Consider the following 19,483-nt stretch of genomic DNA (forward strand, 5'->3'; position numbering starts at 1 on the left):
TCTTTCTTTTTATGTAACAGAAGACTGAATAGCTTTGTGAGTTCTGGACTGTCGGTACGCTGAAAGGTGATTCTGAAGGCGTCATGTCGCTTTGGGGAATCAGAAGCATCACAATAATGCGGAACTTGTACATTTTTATGACTTTTGCACATTCCTGTACAGCTCTTCCATCTTTTTTTTTATCTCTATCTATCTCATTCACATTTTATGTCTCTGTTTGTTTACAATGTATATAATATAGTCACCGTTCGTTCATTGTTTATTGTCTTAAATGTACACACCTTCCCCACTAAGACAAATTCCTCGTTGGTGTAAAATCGTTCTTGGCAATACATCAGTTTCTGATTCTGAAAACTGGGTTGTTTGAGTATTATGTAAGATTTTAGAGATTTAATACAATTAGTTGCAATAAAAAATAAAACACTGAAGACGTTTTGTATGAAAAACACATCCTCCCTCATTTATTAGGGCCCGAGCAGGGAACCTGCAAGGACCCTATTGTTTTTCAAATGATTATTATTATTTTTCTTCTCACAAAATGATCGCATTTTTCACTGCGTGAACATACCCCAAAACTCACCAAACTTGGAATATAAGTCACACCTGGCGAAAAATTTTATAATCTATTGTCGTCCTGAATTTCCACCACTAGGTGGCGCTGTTATTAAGGAAAGCGCGTTTAGGCTAATAACTCCCATATACTTTGTCGCACATTCAAAAATCATACATCCACGCGTTCAGTGGATTGTGCTGAATCTCGTGGTATAGGCCACGCCCATTTCCGCCTACCGTTTTTTTTTTGCTACGTCGCAAAATGTCGAAAACCTACTTTTTCGAACTCCTCCCAGGCTATTTCACCGATTTGCGCGAAACTTGGCACACAGCATCTCTGGACCCTCCTGACAAAAAGTTATTAAAGGATTCTAATTAAAATAAATAATTTTGAAGTTATTAAATAACAAATTCCTGCAGATTTGGCTCAAAACAGGAAGTGTTGGATATTTCCACAGTAGTCAGATCAAATGACATGAAACTCAGGATACTACTTCCCCATGATTCCCTGAGGCCCTGTGCAAAATTTTAGGCGATGACCACAAGGTGGCGCTCTTTAAATTGATGTATTTTATATCTCCACAACGGTGCATCGGAATAAGATGAAACTTGGTACATTTATTGTCAGTGCCCTCCTGAGGACATCCGACAAAGGGTTTACCGATCCACCACTAGGTGGCGCTCTGGCGTCACTTTAATTGTATAATTGGCCCTGTGCCCACACCATAACACTTATGGAAATGAAATTCATAGAGGTGCTATAGAATGGCCCCTGTGACTCACTCACCGAAAATGACCACCAGGTGGCGCTATTTTCAATGCAAAAGCGTTTTTGGCTCATAACTCCCACTTAATATGTTGCATATTATTAAACCTCATCCCTATGTGTTCCCTGCATTCAGCTGAATTGTTTGGTGTCATAATTATGTGGTAACGCCTATTGATGGTCTGTGTAAAATTTGGTGCAAATCGGCCCTTAGGTGGCGCTCTGGTCGCAGTCTAATCATTTTGAATGGAAAGTAAATGGGGAAATCTTCAAGTCCTCTTCAAAACTCATCGACCTTCAACCTCTCCTTATCCCTCATACTTTGAGCTAGACACACCATTCTAACTTTTAAAGAGTCAGAAGACCTCAAACTATTGGGCATGTATTCAGTTTTTAAAGCACACGTTAGCCACACCTGGCCTGCTGTCATCATCAACAGCGTCAGCAACAGAGTTTTGTCCAGTGTTAGTTTTGTAGAAGCGTGTGCCTTTTAGAGATGCTTCATTAGATCAGAGTTGCTTACAACGGACGTGGACAAATGAGATTAAAACAGTGTCTGTACTTCCACTTTGAAAACATCAACTTTCCCTCCGGACTCGCCATAGCCGCAGTTCCCCTCTGCTAGTTTGAGTGTGTGAGGCTGGTGTGTGTGTGTGTGGCTTGTTTGTACACCGAACATTGCCACTGATTGGCTTAAGAACTCTCACTCAATGTTAGGGAGCCAATCATCATCACTTATGCGGTTGTCTCGCTCCTCCCTCCTCCCTCACCGGACGAAAAAAAATTTCAGACCATCGACTCAGTCTTTGTCCGGGGAATTATGCAGCAGTTCACACAATTTTTCTGACTTCAGCGTACATTATTCACACCGACAATAGCAGGCCACCGAATTATAAAGCAACGACTTCGTCAGCGGAAGGTGTTGCTTGAGCAAGCCCCGACGGCAGCATGCATCGACGGCAGCAGGCCCTGACGCGCGTGGACTGCGAGGGCCCGTTCAACGCTGCTCGCAGCTTTAATTTTTTCTTTATGTTTTATATACCAGCGGGGCGATTTGGCAATTTTACCTGCTACTGATATTAGGAAGCAAAACAAATTCAGATATTGATATGTCTGCTGATATAAACACACTTTATTTCTTATTTTTATACAGTTTAACAGTAAAGTTTACATCTAAAATGAGTGCAATGAGTGCAAACAGTGCAATGAAATAGTAAACTTCACTGGGATTGTAATAATTATAAATGTTCTGAGTGTCTTTTTCTGCATTGTCGTGCATTTATTACTATTTATTCACTTATTATGACTCATTCTTTTATTTTGCCTATTGTGTATTAAGTAGCTTGGATACGTGTGTGTGTGTGTGTGTGTGTGTGTGTGTGTGTGTGTGTGTGTGTGTGTGTGTGTGGTCTGATTGATTGATTGATTGATACAAAACAGCAAGTATCAGACAACATATAAGTCGGTACCAATATACTGTATCTGCAGCCGATATACGCGGATATCCTCCTGACTACCAGTAGTTCAAATTTGTCCTCTGTGGAGGACATTTCTAAACCTGAATATCTCCCACCCACTTTATATTACAAAATTCACTCCTTTTGCTATCTACAGAGGACATTTAAGGCTTTTCAATGATACCAAATGTGAAGGGGTGGGGCTTTGGTACCTTTCTCTTCCTCATTTAGGAAAGTGGCAAGCACATTTTATGGGAAAGTAAACACATGATACTTTTTATTGAGCAAATTTTGGCTTGAAATGTTGTTGGCATATTTTATAAAAGTCTCTTAACAACACATTAAAACATTGTCTGAATTTTTTAACTGTATTTTAGCATAGTATTTAAGTTTTTAAAAATGTCCTCTGGAGTGGACATTTGTAGTTATTTCCTCCACTTTGTTCTGTTTTTTCAAATGAAAAGAAAGGGAGTCATTCTCAGAAGCACCTTGGTTGCCATCGAGGTTCAGTTTCACATGTATGGTGTTCCAATGTCCACTGTAGTGGACTGTTACTAGAGGGTCGTAACATGGACATATGATATCGCAAAAATAAAAGCTTTCTTTCCAAAGAAAATGTTTTCAGTATTCTAATTACCTTACAAAGATTGGGGAATTAAAAAAAAATGTGATTGGACATATGCGATATATTTTTTTTTTCCTGGTAGTCAGGAGGATAGAGAAAGAACTGCATTCTCCCTTAAGAGACACTTAGTCACTGTTTTGATGGCTTGCTACTTGACTCGACAGAAAATAACAACTTGAGACTCAACTTAGACGTCAACATTAAAGACTTCAATCGAGACATTATAACTAGAACGACTCGACTGTTCATTTGATGCTTTCTGTTCAGTTTTTAAAGTCTTTCCATGAGTAGTTCCCTCTTTAAAATGATGGGGAGGGGATGTTTTTTGATTGAGGAAAAATGAGGAGAGCTTTATAACGTTTTTGTTTTGTTTGATTACAGTTATTTCCCTGAATCTCAATAAACCAAAATTGCAATTCACTGTCGCACTTCTTGGACTGATTAAATAAACCGGTCAACGACGTCATTATTAGACACGTACTGACGCCTTCTCTCTTTTCTCTTTACAAACACTGGATACTGCAGATGAGACTCGACGTTTCAAGACTTGGTACTTCACTTGTCTTGATGAAAGGACTTGATTTGACTCGCACAAGACTTGAGTGACACGTCTGGTACAGGGAAGAGAAAAAGAGATGAATAAAAAAGGAAAAGGGTGCAACAAAGCGGTCTTCTACTTCAGCACCACGGACAGCGCCGTGTGTTTATCACCGCTGATATTTCAGAACCATCGTCGGGTTTCTAACTTACACAAACTTCAGTCAGAGCCACGAGTCAGACGGACTGAACATATCCAACTAAACGCTCTCTCTGCTGCCGGGTTAACAGGGATACATTTTGGTCACTGTGCTTGAAAGAGAGAGTGCATCGCCCCTTAATCCACCATTAAATCACCTACTGATCCCAACAACTCATCAAGGCGGAGCTCGAGAGAAAGACCATATGTTTTTTGTGTGCAAAAGAGGCTAAAACTCGCGGGATGAAGCTCTTAAAGGCTGACGTTTGTGTTATTATGCTCCATATGTACAAACTTACACCAGTAAAGTCTCTGTCTAAAATTAGTCTTATACCTCTGGAGCTTCTCTGCCTGATGAGAGCCAGTGCTGCAACAGCTACGTACCAAGATACAGAGGAGGTATAATTAAGCAAATCTCCCACTGACTCATTATGGTCTGTGCAGCTGCCATATGGCTGTCTGCTGGTTGCCATGGAGAAAGGGGGGATGTTTTTTTTTTTGTTTTTTTTGTTTTCACGGCCCCGGCAGAGAGACAAGCGACGGTGCCGAGTGTTTTAATTGTAACCGACACTGTGGTGGGACATGAGAGTGTAGAATAAACAACAATTTATATCAGTGATGGATGGAGATGAATAAAGATGGAAGGATGACTCAGACGGATAGAAACAGGTTTAGAGACAGTGACATGATAAAGATGGATTTGAGTTTGGAGGATTCCTATTTTTTGCTACTTTCCACCTCCACCTTTACTTATTACATCCTCGATTAGGATTTTGATTAAAAGACATATAAGCTTATGAAATTCAACACATTGGTAAATCAGTGTTCAACCGCTTTGGCTCGTGGCCTCAGTCAAAAAAGCAGAGTTGGGAGTTCTTGTCATGTTCCAGATGTTTTTGATAGTCAATGTTTTCACTGAAGAGAGATTTCTCATTTAAACTTCTCACATGAGCTTTATTTGAATAACTGTTTGAAGCCAAATTTGTCGATACTTGGATAAAGACAAGACCAAGTGTGTAGCAGACGTGTGTTCTTTCTTTTTTCTCTTTTTTGTACTTCAGAGGCAAATACTGCTGATCTCATTGGATGCACTGATTCTAAATGAAGGCTTTTGATAGTTATGTCTCACTAATTGCTATCAGTCTTCATTTTAATTGATATAATAATCATAATAATAATAATAATGCATTTTATTTAAAGGCGCCTTTCAAAGCACTCAAGGACACTGCACATAAGGACAACAGTACAACAAAACAGGAGAAAATTAAGTGCAAATGTGGATAAATAAATAAATAGGAAGATGCAATTACACAGTGCCAGGAGCTCGGAATTCAGACTCCGCAGTCTTCACCATAGAGGAAGTCAACCGGGCCGGGTTAGGCAGGGTTGAGTTTCCGGGGTGAGAATAGTGCAATACGTCAGGGATAATGTATAGAATGGCGGTCACTATCAGGAAAATAAGTCCCGACAGGACGAACCGGACCCTGACGCGAACCGTTCTATACATTATCCCGCTTATTACACGGTTACTTGCCAACACGAAAAAAAACTTGACACAGTGTGTCTTTTTACAATTTATTTGTTACCGTTCAGAGTGTTTTTCAGCAGAGAAATATAGTTTGCCAAACCGACACCGTTTCGCTTCTCCCTCTTCGCTGCTTTCCTCTCTTTTTCTTTTCTTGACCGGTGACGACAACTTGACAACAAACTGACTTTGCCAAGAGTTGAAATCACCGTATTTTCCAAGAATATGAAAGTTAATGTGAAACTCATCCATACTAGTGGCCTAGGAGTAAGTTTTTGTTTGATATGAAGTAGACTACAGATCAGCTGACGTTGCTTAGCGACCGAAGACGCTGGGGTGATAAGTGGCCGGACTACTTGCGGAGCAAAGATTTTAGAGCGCGGAGTGATACGAAATACGTGAATCAGAGGCAAAAAGGCCACTTTCCTTGACAACGGTCAAATATGCTTAGCAGCGGTCAATTATACGAAAATAATTGACCGCCAAATGTTGGGAAGGCCCGTTCAAGTGAATGGAATATTCTACAGCATTAAGAAGAGCCGTGTAATAAAGTGGAATAAACAATAGGCAAGAGTGTGATCATATGATTAGTCTGATACAGAGTAAGTCACTTGGAATAAGTTTTCATTTTTTATCTCACTGAAGCTGTGTTGCTGCCCGTCTCTGCCAGGACTCTCTTGAAAAATAGACTTTTAATCTCACTGAAACTTTTCCTGGTTAAATAAAGGTTAAATAAAAAATGTTTAACTTTTTTCCTCAGCTACATTTATCTGACAACTTCACCACTGGTCACCAGTGACTTTGCAGATTAAGTTTAATCGATCTAACTAAATAAATCAGGATGTAATAATGAAGATTAAGATAAAATGTTATTGATCCCAGAAGGGAAATTCACCAGCTACCCATCAGTTATACTATAAAAAATGTTAAAGCACTGTTAAAATTACAGCTTCTAAATCATTTTGATGATACACAGTTTCGTAAAAGGGTGAATTGTGTCTCTGTCTCAGTGCAAAATCACACAAAATGCCAATTTCTACATAATGTTGCTTTAAACCACCTTTACAAGCTTCAACATATAATTAACGAATAAATGATTCTAATACAATAACATGCATCTCTCTGGAATAATGACTTACTTTTACTTTTGGTACTTTAAAGTATTTTTAAATGCAAACACTTATGTACTGTTACCAAGATAAACATTTTAATACATGACTTTTTGTAACAAAGTCTTTCAACACTATGGGATATAAGTTCTGAGTAATCATCTGATGTCATCTGAGATTTATCTTGTGACCATTAGTTGGGAACCAGTGAACTAAACTATCAACTGTACGAAAAGCTTCTTCTCAGCCAGCTACATCATGTAACATGCTGCTTAAACATTAATATATCAGTATCTACAATCTAATAATTTCACAGATAAATATATATTTTCATTCTACAGACAAAAATAATACTCATAGCACATTTTCCTGGTAAGAATTCTGTAATTTTACTCGTGTAGGAATTAAAATATACAATGTAATAGAATATTTCTACAACCCAACATTCTCTTTCACTGAGAAACATGTTTTAAATTGTAGAAGTAGATAGAAAAGATGTTATAACATTTGCACAAACACAACCACCCCGTGTTAACTCAGCCAGACACAGCAGATCAATCGTCTGCAACACACTCACTCACTGACCTGTCTTGGTCGGCACTGCGGAAGCGGGGGAGGATCATGTGGCGGAAACTGCTGGTTCGGTCCAGTTTGGGCTGACTCTTAGCCCTCTTGATCGAGCCCTTCAACCTTCTACTGAGGAAACTCTGGAGCGGGTGGAGGAGGACGAGAGCGACAGCAAGGGCAGACAGATGGAGGAAGAGACGGTGGAGGTGCATGGTGCGACGTTACAGAGGAGAGGAAGTGGTCGATGCGAGTTAGAAAAGATTGACGTGTGGTTAGTGTGAAATAGAAAGAGGTTCCCATGGAGTTGCCGTGGTTTGTGTGGGATGCATTTCAGCAACACACAACAACAAAAAAATCAGATGGAGACGCACACAAATGAAACACAGGATGCGTGATGGGGGGAGAGCACAAGGTAGATTTATTATCAACGAAAAATCAAACACCCACACATGTCCACTCGTCACAGGGAGCTGCAGTGGTGACACAGATCCTGTGGTGGGCAGTGGTGTGCCACACAGTCCAACAACAAGCTCAGCAGCGTGCAGCCTCACACAGTTTGTCCTGCGCGAGCTTCCTTACATGATCAAATCACACAATCTGAAAACACTGACACAGGAAATTGTTCACTGATAAGGCAGAGCATGACTCGGGGGGTCAGTCCCAATACCCGTGCTCGCAGGATTGCAGAGGAGTCAAGTGTGATGAATTTGTGGTAATTTGAATTTGACGCCTGGTCAGACTGCTACGACAGTTACCATATAATCAAGGAACAATTAGATGATCTGTTGGGACTAATAACTAATAATACAGTCACAATAAAAAGAAAGAAACATGCAATTAAATCAAGTTTTCTAGGACAGTGGTTCCCAAAATGTTCAGACAACATCACCCCTTCAAAGGAAGTTTTTTTGTCATGACACCCCAACCTTCTAAAGTATTATGTATTTAAGAACACGCTTTTAGGTTTTTACAGTTTTAGATTTAATATCTTAAGGTTATATCAATATTAAGTGAAACTATAGAGGCCAATACTCAATCACAAGATAAACAGTTATCTGCAAAAATCAATCAAAATCAACCTCTCGATGGGCAATCAGCTCTTTTTGATGTTATACCAGTAAAAACTCAAAATACACACCTGTTTTTCTCTCATATTTACACGTACAAATGTATTATATGAATAGAATATATGACTTTCAAGTACATCTACAAACTCTGGGAGGTTGGGAGGTTTAAGATATGATCTGTAAACCTCTCTTATTTCCAGATAATCTGGTTTCTTCTCCAGTTACAGAGAAATAAATTGGCTCCTGAAGGTTTTGCTTATAGCTTATATTTGTTATTTTCTTTAAAATAAAAATGGGTTTAGACTGCAGTGTGTAGAGTTTAAGGGCATTTAGGGGGTTTAGCTGCAGACCGCAACCAACTGAAAACCCCTCGTGTTTAGTTTGTCTGTTCTGGGCTACTGTAGAAAGATGGCGGTCCAACACTCTGCTGTAGATAATAAAGACTCATTCTAAGGTAATAAAAACAACAATTCTTAGTTTCAGGTGATAATAAACCAATCTTAACATAATTATAAGATGAAATTCAGTTTCTGACAATAAAATAAATGAACAATAAAAAGGTTTTTGGGGAGAGAAGACACAACCTGCAGGTCTGTGTGCACTGACAGGTGCTTTCTTGTCTTGTTTTCATGTCTAACGGGGATTACAGGGAGCCAGATCACACATACATGATCTTGAGAATGTGAAATGGCATCGCGAAAGCAGATACGGACGGACGTCTGTCTTTCACAGGCAGACACATTTCTATCCGCGAGGTCGTTAGCTGATTTTCCGTCGGTCAGCTCAGATTCAGCGCTGTCAGACTGTGTCGAGGGCAGAGACGTCGCAGCGTTTCTTTGAACTCTGTTTACTGTGTCAAATGTTGCATCTCTCCTCTTGATTTTCGCTGTTTAATCTCACTGCTGACTTCCTTGAAAAAGTCCTGTCACAAAGTGTGTCGCGTTGCTATGACAACTGGCAGCCATGCGCTGACATGTCATCAGCTGCGGCGCAACTGCATATTAAACAGTTTCCAACTTGAAGGTTTTGATTTTCTGGGTTTCTTCCTTCTATTTTGATGCGTTTGAAACCAAACATAAGATGACGTTAAAGGATTAGTTCAGGGTTTTTTTTTTTTGGAAGTGTGGCTGTATGAGTCAGTGTGTTACCTACAGTAGATGGCAGGTATACAAGCACAGAGGCTAAGTGATGTGCTGCTGCGGATAAGGGAAGCATTTTTGCCAGCTAGAAAATCAATATGAGTTTAAGTGTACACTATATTTAGAATATTTTCCCCACTTTACCTGGCAGTCAGACAGCACTTTCTGTTGGGAAACTTGGGCTGTTAAATACATCTAGGCTCTCTTTAGAGGCACCAGACTCCTTTGAGAAAAACAGCAATTTAACCTCGCAGAACTTGGGAGTCGTTGGTCTGCTGCTGCGTTAGTCTTTTACTTTCTTTGTCTCATTTTGGGGGTTTGGGGTCAAAACATACTGGCGTGGATTCAAGACTAACGTTTAATGTAAATGTAGCTGATTCTTTTTTAAATGTGGCGACACAATGACGATTAAATGATAAATGTTGTAACAGTCTTGGCCTGACCACTCTGGGAACCACTGATCTGAGATAACACGATATCATTTTAACGATTTCTGTCTGCTGAAAGTTTTAAGGATACAATATATTTTTCAGAATCTTTGATTAAAGCAAATTATATTTAACACTTAACTTGACAGAGTCTTATATGCAATATCATTCTTCATTAGTCCCCTCTAGCAGAACAGATTGTCTATATGACTGGATCGCCATCTGTGGAGGTTTGGCTTTCTCTTTGTGGAGTTTGGACGTCAGTAATGTTCAGGATGAATCCAACCTGTCATAAACTTAAACTCTTCATGTTTGCTGATCATCGCCGGTCCTAAAACCAGCCCTCGGTCTATGTCTGGACTGATATTGCGCAGTAGACTGTGATGAATTGTCAGATACACTTAGCTTTAATACAACATCGAAGCCACATTAGAATAAGTGTGTACTATTCGACGTAGGATGTGCTTGCCTGCTACCTGGCGGTGTTAAGAAGTGTACTTTAGTGTTCAGGACGGCACGTGGAGATATTGGGATTGACCCTTTTGTTTGCAGGATCATCCTGCCGAAAACAAACCTGACCCGACAGAGTTTAACCACGACTTTAACGCTGACCAGTTCTTACACTTCACACTGATCCATTCACAGGAGAACCAGAGAAACAAGACATTTGTTCTAAATGTACACAAAAAAAACAGCAGTTTAAATGATAAAATTTAACAGCAAGTCAAATAATGGCAAGAAAAGTTGATTTCACTTGTTAAAAGAAATTCATTTCGTAATTAAGATTTCGACGTGATCTGTAGGTTGTGACATTTCTCACCCAAATTAGTTTTTTCGGTCCAATAATAACATTAAAAACCAAACACGTTTGTAGGACCATGAATGTCAAATTTCAAAGCTGTTTTCACACTCTGAACCTTCAAGTGTTAGCTGTGAAGGTAATTCTGGAGCTCAAAATATGCATGAAATATCACTTTCTTTTTTTCTCTCTCTTTCTTATGTTCCACCGTGCCCAGAAGACGATTTCACCCATTCAGCTTTTCAGGTGCATTCCAAAGACTCGCAGACAGTGATGCCATTTATATACCTATAGCATAACAGCATTATTCAGCGGGGAGAATAGCTGGTAGGAAATGACACCTCGTCATCTGGCATGACTCAAATGGCTTTGAAGCCTGTCTTGAGGATATGACTAAAAGACTTGGCTCCATCTGCTGGTTCTCATCTAATAGCCTGCGTGACTAAATCTGATTTGATTAGCCGCTCCGTCTGACACTTTAAGTCTCAAAAAGTAAAAGTATTCAATACAGAGAGAAAGAGAGAGAGAGAGAGAGAAAAGCCTGAATCACAATAAAGCTCAATGAAACGAGGTGATAGTGAGGAGGGGGGGGGGAAGACATCGGCTTCATCTTCAGCGGATACGTTTTCCCCGCTGCTGGTCGCCTTTGGGTTCGTATCAGGTTAAAAGGAGAGAACTGCTGTCACTTTGTAGTTGAGCCCATCTGCTGCTGTCCGCATTAAGTAGCTGGGTGTAATTAGATATTAAATTTTAAAACACTAATTGTCAAACATGGGATGAAATGAACGGCTCTGTGCTGCCTGTGTGATTTTATTTGAGGATTGAGACGACTACACTACGATTTAGGGGGAACATATTATACCTTTTTCCACACAACAGCTTCAGTTACAGATCATGATTCGGCTGCTAAATTACACTATAAGCACCAAACAGTATGTCAAGGAGTCTGAACTGCTACTTACACATTAATGCATCAATAATAATATGATCCTGTAGCTTATGGTTCTTGTTGGCTCTTCCAGGTCTGTGTACTGGCTCCTGTTACATATTTTGTTTAAAGAACTAATGCATGCACTGTGTATATATCACACAGCTAGCATGCTATCAGTGTTAGCTGATAATGCTATTTCATTTTTCACTTCACAGCTATGACGGTTGGTTATCCAAGTCGGTTTTATGCTGACAGTCTCTCCGAATTTTGCTGCAAAAGTAAAGAAAATGTTACGGATATTACGGACATTTTCCTGCATTATTCGTACTGTTACTTTTGATCATTTAAGTACAGTAAGCAATCCTATACATTCCTCTATGTTAGTGGCTTTTTAATAAAGGACTTTCCCTTGTGTTAGAGTATTTTTATATCTGCTTCCTGCAACATTCACTTTCGTGCAAACAATATTTCCTCTAATAAGCTCTTCTGCTGCTTTACATCCATGTTGCCCTGAAGGAGACGCTGTCTTAAAAACTAAAGGGATCAAAAGTGTCTCGCAGGCAGTTGACACCGCAGCTGTACTGTAAAATGATTGACTTCAGCCATGATCTGCAAAATGTGCACTACATAGTATTTGGTATTTGGCTTTTTTTTTTTACGGAGGTAGACAGTAAATCAAACTGCTCCTACTACACAGCAACGACTAGACCTCTGTTTACTTTTTAGTGGTTATTTCTTTGCCAAATTTCTATTTCCTCCTTTAAGGGTGATTCACAGTCGAGTGAAGGACAATCACAGAGGCAGTCAGAGAAAGGCTTTTTCCGTTCATGCTATGAAACTCCTCCGACCCTTCAGTCTTGCTCATCCAATCACAGAACCTGAAATATTGATATGAAAACGCCGAGGCTTCATATTAACTCAAATGGATGATCTGGCTTCTGTGATTCTGAAGTCTTTCGAAGCCGTTTCTCAACACTGCAACACTGAAGGGGCGGCAAATAGTTTTCCTGACGAAGAGACGAAAAACAAGCCCTGCTTTTTTCCAGCTGCAGGGACGGTGTGCAAAACAGCAGCAGACATAATGGGAAGGACACGTAGACCACCGGGCACAAACTTAATAAGACACCAATCTATCCTTTAAGCCCATTTATGTGCATGTTTGATACCTTGTGATCCAGTTTCTGTTGCCATGAATAAAACAATAAACAGATTATTTCTGTCCACAGAGCAAAAAAGAATGTGTTTGGCTGCCAGCTCCTCTCTCCCTCTTTGACTGAAGTCGTCTCTGATATAAAAAAAAAAAAAACAGACATGATGATCCCAGGAGTTTCAGTGACAGCGTATCTTTTTTCTTTTATATGTCATGTCTTTTGTTGACATTAAAAGAATCATACCAGGTGTTTGACATTTTACGTTTTTATCCATTTACTACGAGTCACATTAACTTTAAATCACGTGCTGCTGTTTTACAATCGCGAACACATTTTTCTTGCCATTCCAGGTCTCCGTTTGGTTTTCATTCATTTCTGCGAGATAAAATAATTTGTGCACCGTGAAACTTGGCTGAGTTGTGTTAACTCTTGTTTCTTCTTCCACGACTACTTATAATAACTTGATTTGTACACCACTTTTCAAAAGCTACAAAGTGTTTTAAAATAAGAACAGAGCACAGAAGAGTAAAACTACACACAACAACTTTAAATGATAAATAATTCAACTGGGATTTTAGCATAACAACTAGATAACCCCGTTTATTCCGTATCGTCTTCTAGTGCTCGATAATATGCTTTGTTTTGTCTTGATGTTTTCATCTTGCCTGCTTTCACTTGATTGTTTTGCATTGTACATATTCATGAAGTTCTATCATTCTATGTCAATAAATTCGTTGCAAGCAAACGAATGAACAGAATCCATCGCAGCAAACGTCCTGCACTTAAACTGCATTATCACACGGTTGTGAACTAACAAACATTAATGCGGATTATACAACTAAAGCACGTCCGCTAATTGATTTTCACACCATTGGGAAATTAATGGAGACCAATGGCTGCCTTGAGTGGTAGCATAACAATTGTGGCATGCATTTGAAAATAGTCATTATGCATTTAAGGGGCTGAAACTTTGCAGACACACTGGTATGACTCTTCCAGACGAGCTGTTCTGATAATCCTGTGAATATGCGTGAACACAGACTTTAGAGAACAGAACTAAAAGAAGCGAGATGTTTCAGTCAGCTGAACATATGAACATGTGTGTTAAACGTAGCCAGTGTCTCTGCGTCAGCCATGTTTGTGTAACATACCTCATAAGGGGGCAGTGGCGCAATAAACGGTCCTCCTGCCACTGGACTCGAACCAGCAGCCCTCCAGTCTCCGCCCCAGTACAAGAAGGGGGGGGAGGAGGAGGGGGCGGCAGGCGAGTGGGGCAGGGTGAAGGACAGGGAGGGGGAGAGGGGCAGCGAGCGGGGCAAGGGGGGCGTGCCGGGCCCTTTCTTGGAGCCCTTTTGCTGCGGCTGCTGCTGCTGCTGCTGCCGCTGCTGGCAAAAGGCGAGGGAGGGGGAGACAGCCAGGGAGAGGGGGAAAGGGTGAGGCGGGGTGCCGCTGGCCCGTCGGCCGCAGGTGTGCGGCGGGCCCAGGGCGGGATGAGGGATGAGGGACAGCGAGAGGGTCGGAGGCAGCGAGCGAGGCCGGGAACAGGGAGGGTTACTCACGGATTGTCGGAAGGGTTGAAGGGGGGCAGTGGGAGGGACCTCCATGCTGGGCTGCTTCCCGGTGGCTATGCTCTTCCGCCGGGCGCGATGATCTAACAAGACACAAAGAGAGGAGGTCGACAGGTGAGACGCCGGCACACGTCCGCGGAAGTGAAACATTAGAGGTAGAATAAGGACAGGACAGTGCTCGGACGCAGGTAGAGCGAGAGGACGAGGGGAGAGAAAAAGACGGGGCCATTGTGGAAATCAACAGCAGCGGGAGAGCTGTTATTGACAGTCTGCCTGAAGGAATGAAAGACGGCACGGAGGAATATGAGAGATAGATGGATGTCAAAGGTGAGCGAGGCAGAAATAAAACCGTGCAGGGTCACACCCATCCACCGGCACTGCTGCTACACACACACACACACACACACACACACACACCAACTTAAATACACCTTCGTCCACGGAGGATAGGAGGTTGACGGAGTGGGAGAGAGACTATCGGAGAGATGGATTTCCTGTCTGGACGTCAGATGAGGCGAATGTTAACAGCGTGCATGTTGAGGGCAGGGACCGGGAGAAGCGTGGATAGAGAGGATTGAACATCGGACAAACAAAGCCTTTATTGACTACCGACGACCTAATGCACTGATTTGGTCAGTAAGGGAATAAACTCCTGTCCTACGCTTGATGGATGACGGTGATGGTGTAAATGTTCATGTACAGTTATTGCCTGTTTTCGGCCGGTATGTGTTTTATATATATCTCCATGTTATCTCCCCTGTTGTCCTTAAACTCAATAAAATGTCAGTACTTCATGTCTGTCTCTGCGCCAGTGTCCTCCAGGCAGATTCCTCCACATGCACAGGATGATGAAAGTGACATTTGCGAACGCCACGAATGGTCCACGTGTTTCACAGAATTACAAATCTCACTGCCTGTCTATAAATCATTAAACAGTTCCGGGCTCGTCCGCTCTGCATGATGTTATGAAATCGAGACACACTTGCGACACACTGAGGATGTATTGGTTTGTCTGACTTTGGCCACCTTCAGAGAGGAATTCAAACGTCAATGTTTTTATTGCTTTAACTTTCTTTATAGGCTTGTTTTTAAATGTCAGTAAGCCCATATACATTTTCCTCTTAACTCCTTTTTTTGTGAAGCTTTATTTGAAGTTTTTTTTAAAATTATATGTTCAATGGTCTGCATCTTTATAGCACTTTCTCCTGACGACTCAAAGCACTTGTCAACACACGTCACTCTTGAAGAATCATCAGGAACAATTTGAGGTTCAGTATCGTGCCGAAGGACACTGCAGCATGCAGCTGGACCGAAATACCGACCGTCCGATGAGAGTGTTTTAAATTCTGGAAGACTTTTTCAATAATTTAGTTCGTTTTGGAACTGCTGCGCTGTTGTGGCAGCTGTGCTTCATGAATATATTTGCTATAAAAAATAATAATAGCATCAAGATGAAAAGAAAATGAATTGGTCACACGCAGAAAAAAAGAAGCAAACTTATTATTTCTGCACAAGACAAATTCTTAGGAGCATTCGGCTGGTAAATATTGATATTTCTCCTATTTTGCTTTATTTTATTTAATCATTTTAATATTTGAGCATTTTTGCCTTCAAATAACAGTGACAACAAAGATACAGACCGGACGTGAGGGGAGAGAAGGAGAAAGCGAGGGGTAACAAGGGTCCCCGGGCAGAATCAAACCAAGGACAACTGTGGTTGTTCAGCATTCGTCTCGACCGCTCGGCTGACAGATGTCCTTATTGGCTTACAAGTTGGCGTCCACCGCGGCACAGTGAAGCTGTTCTGACCTCAGCTGCATGGACACGGAAACACAACGCTGCCACCGAATCTTATTCAAACATGTTCGTCACCAAAATAGCAGCGTGCCATTAAATGGGAACAGGACGAACCTTTAAAAAATGAATAACTGTCAGAGTTTGACAAGGTTTCATATCACACGCTGGTCCAAACTATGTTTCTGTTTCAAGTGCAGCTGACAGCAGGGGTGCAAATTCCAGTTGGCTTTAATTGATAGTCGGCTGCCTTAACAATCGATTATTGGTTCTTCATAATGTACTAAATAAGTTATGTAATGAGTGTGTATGTTTGATACCAAATCAGAGTGAGCTACTTTTGGAGTGAAGGACAGATTAAGTCCTGTGAATGATTAAGAATACCAACTAGTTTGTATTTCAAATTACAGATTAATTTTATCTTATATATTGCGTAATACCAGCATTTTGCAGTTTATTCTGATATCTTTGATAACAACTTCTTTATTGAGTATTTGTGCCGATTGTCGGTTCATTCATGTTTAATCAGTTAATGTTACTTGTTTTTGAAGGTATTTGAGGTTTGATTACAGTTCATCCTGAGGTTAACATGAGTTAGAGATGTAGAGAAATGTCACGTAAAACCACAAATATCAACCTCACGGCGGAGCAAGAGGAAGAGTCAGTCTTTAGGAATCACAGTCTTGGGAATCATGTTCGTCTGTGCAAAGATCTGCAGCCCTGCACCTGATGAAAGTCGTTGGGATCACTGTGCAAAAAATGTCTTGGCAACTCATCCTACAGTTGCTGTGATGTTTCAGACGGACTGGACCAGACGAAGACGAAGCAATCCTGCGTCTAATAAAGCCGCCGTGACCACCTGTGTAGGAGCCCTGCTTAGATAATCATTCATATCGTCGCCAAACTCCAGCAGGATGATATCAAAGCCGACTTTACATCTCTGCACCTTTTTTGTTCCCCCCCCCCCTTTCCTTGTATTATTTTTCCTTTTCCTCCCTGCGTGACCCCATCAAAGAAAAATATCTACAGTGTGATAACGGAGAAATGTAAGTTGCTTCTCATTTCCCGTCTATTTTTCGAGCATTGAAGCCGATCTCACCCCGACTCCTCGTGTTGATCATGCTGTCTCGTCTCTGCTCTTTCCTTCTCTCAGCCTCTTCTGTCACACAGTCACACTCACACTCCGACACACACACACACACACACACACACACACCTCCTCTCTCCCACGCAGCTATTTTACATAATTCAAATAGTGCATTTATCCCTCTACCTCTCTTCAGCCCCTGATCTCTCTCCTCTCTCTCTTTCATTTCTTTCTCCGTCTTGCACCCTCTTCCTGCTTTCATACCATCCTCTCCCTCGCTCCCTTTTCACATTTGTGTGGCATCTAGAACCCTCCATTTTCTCCCTATTACCTTTATCTGTATTCCTCTTTTATCCTCATCGCCCCTGTCCTTTTCGATTTCTTTCATTTACCTGTCCAAATGGCAATCTTTTCACCGCGAAAAAACCTGCCCGTCCTTCTGTCTGCAAGCCTAACATTTCGTCCAGCCCACACAGAGAGGGAGAAAGATGACCACAATGGTGTTTTTGTTTTTTTTCTTTCTTTCACTCCGCCAAGACATCAAAACATGCCAGTGTCTCTTTGCCCAAAATACACAGCTTTAAACTACCGCATCAAACTCTGTAGGCTGGACGAGCGACTGGTGGAAGAGTCTTCGAAATTAAATCTGAGAGAGCAGACAAGGTTAGAGATAAAGCACCGGAGAAACTCAACGTCTTGCTCCAATCAGAGGTATAAAGGCGCAATTTTGAAAATTGTTTGTAATTCTATGTAAAAGGATTACATAATGGCAAACTTTCTAAAATGTAAAAATATGCGTACAGGAAGATTGGCGCAAAGTTACTCTGAACATTTTCAAGAGTCTTCAGCCTCTTTCCATCACAGTTCCCAGTAAATTGCTGGGATAACTTTTCAAGCACTGCTATTAATTTTCACTTTTCACACATGCAGCCACAATCAGGAACCGGGAGTAAAGGGACCAGCCGAGCAGATAGCGGTAAGGAAACTTAAGTGGACACTAATCATTATTAAACTCAACAGCAGTAAAGAAGAAGAAGAAGGAGAAGAAGGAGGGGAAGGAGAAGAAGAGGAAGAAGAAGGAAAAGAAGAAGAAGAAGAAAAGAAGGGGACAAATGAAAGGAGAAGTAGAAGAAGAGGAAGAAGGAGAAGAAGAAGAAGAAGAAGACGACGGAGAAGGAAAAGAAAACGAAGAAAAGAAGGGGACAAATGAGAATAAGAGGAAGAAGGAGAACAAGAAGAAAGAGATGGAGAAGGAGGCGAAGGAGGAGAAGGAAAAGACGAAGAAGAAGAAGAAAAGAAGGGGACAAATGAGAAAGAAAAGGAGAAAAAGAGGAAGAATAAGAAGAAAAAGAACAAGAAAAGAAGGGGACAAATGAAAGGAGAAGGAGAAGAAGAAGAAGAAGGGGCAAATCTTGATGCATGTGTACTCAGCCGAAGAGCGTTTTTTTTTTCATGCCAATGTTGCTGTAATATATCTAACATTCAACAAGTTTGTGAAACAAGACACATTTTTCTTTGGAAGAAGAAGAAGGAGATGGAGAAGGAGACGAAGGAGAAGAAGAAGAAGAAGGAGAAGAAGGAAAAATAAAAGAAGAAAAGAAGGGGACAAATGAGAAGAGGACGAAGACGAAGAAGAAGAAGAAGAGAAAGAAGAAGAAGTGGCAAAACTGGATGCATTTGTACTCGGGCGAGGAGCTGTTTTTTTCCCAGAAGGACAGAACATTAGAAAAGGGTCATTATAAAACTGCTGGATGCTGAACCGGGCTGGATTCAAGGATTCAAACGCGTCACCAGAGGACTCTTGTGACTGCAGGGCTCCGGGGTGAAACAACTTTAGATGGACATGCACAAAATAAAAACTTTATTCCCATTTGTAATAATCTACAGAATTTATCTAAAAGTTTAAAAAAAAGTGTATCATTGGGTGCACCTAAGGGAAATCATTAAGTACAACTCTGCTACCTGTGTAAAAACTTGGTTCACGTCAGATGGATGATGGACTTTACCAACCGGCTAAAACATATCCTATTAAACCTCAATTAACATCAGAAGACGTCTACCGGAGGAGCCAGGATGAGGATTTTTGTGACGTCTTTCTTAGATGTCTTATTTTTCAACCTTGGAACGAAAGTCTACCTGATGAGGGTTTGAAATCAGTGGTGCAGATTTCCCTGAATATTCA

General features: G+C 41.0%; 1 protein-coding gene across 14 annotated transcripts in view; it reads right to left on the reverse strand.

The window, feature by feature from the left end:
* syngap1b (synaptic Ras GTPase activating protein 1b) overlaps positions 1-19,483 on the reverse strand; it is a 169,968-nt gene that overhangs the window by 43,968 nt on the left and 106,517 nt on the right. For 11 of the 14 annotated variants that reach the window (XM_030393286.1, XM_030393290.1, XM_030393292.1 and 8 more), the window contains 2 exons: positions 14,412-14,503; positions 7,356-7,477 (listed from right to left, as the gene is read on the reverse strand). In XM_030393286.1, coding sequence (XP_030249146.1) covers positions 7,356-7,477; positions 14,412-14,503 — 214 coding nt within the window. Of the gene's footprint in view, positions 1-7,355; positions 7,478-14,003; positions 14,504-19,483 lie in introns of all 14 variants that reach the window. The other 3 variants (XM_030393281.1, XM_030393282.1, XM_030393284.1) reach the window with 1 other exon arrangement.

This window comes from Sparus aurata, chromosome 17, assembly GCF_900880675.1.
Source record: "Sparus aurata chromosome 17, fSpaAur1.1, whole genome shotgun sequence".
Classification (NCBI taxonomy): Eukaryota; Metazoa; Chordata; class Actinopteri; order Spariformes; family Sparidae; genus Sparus; species Sparus aurata.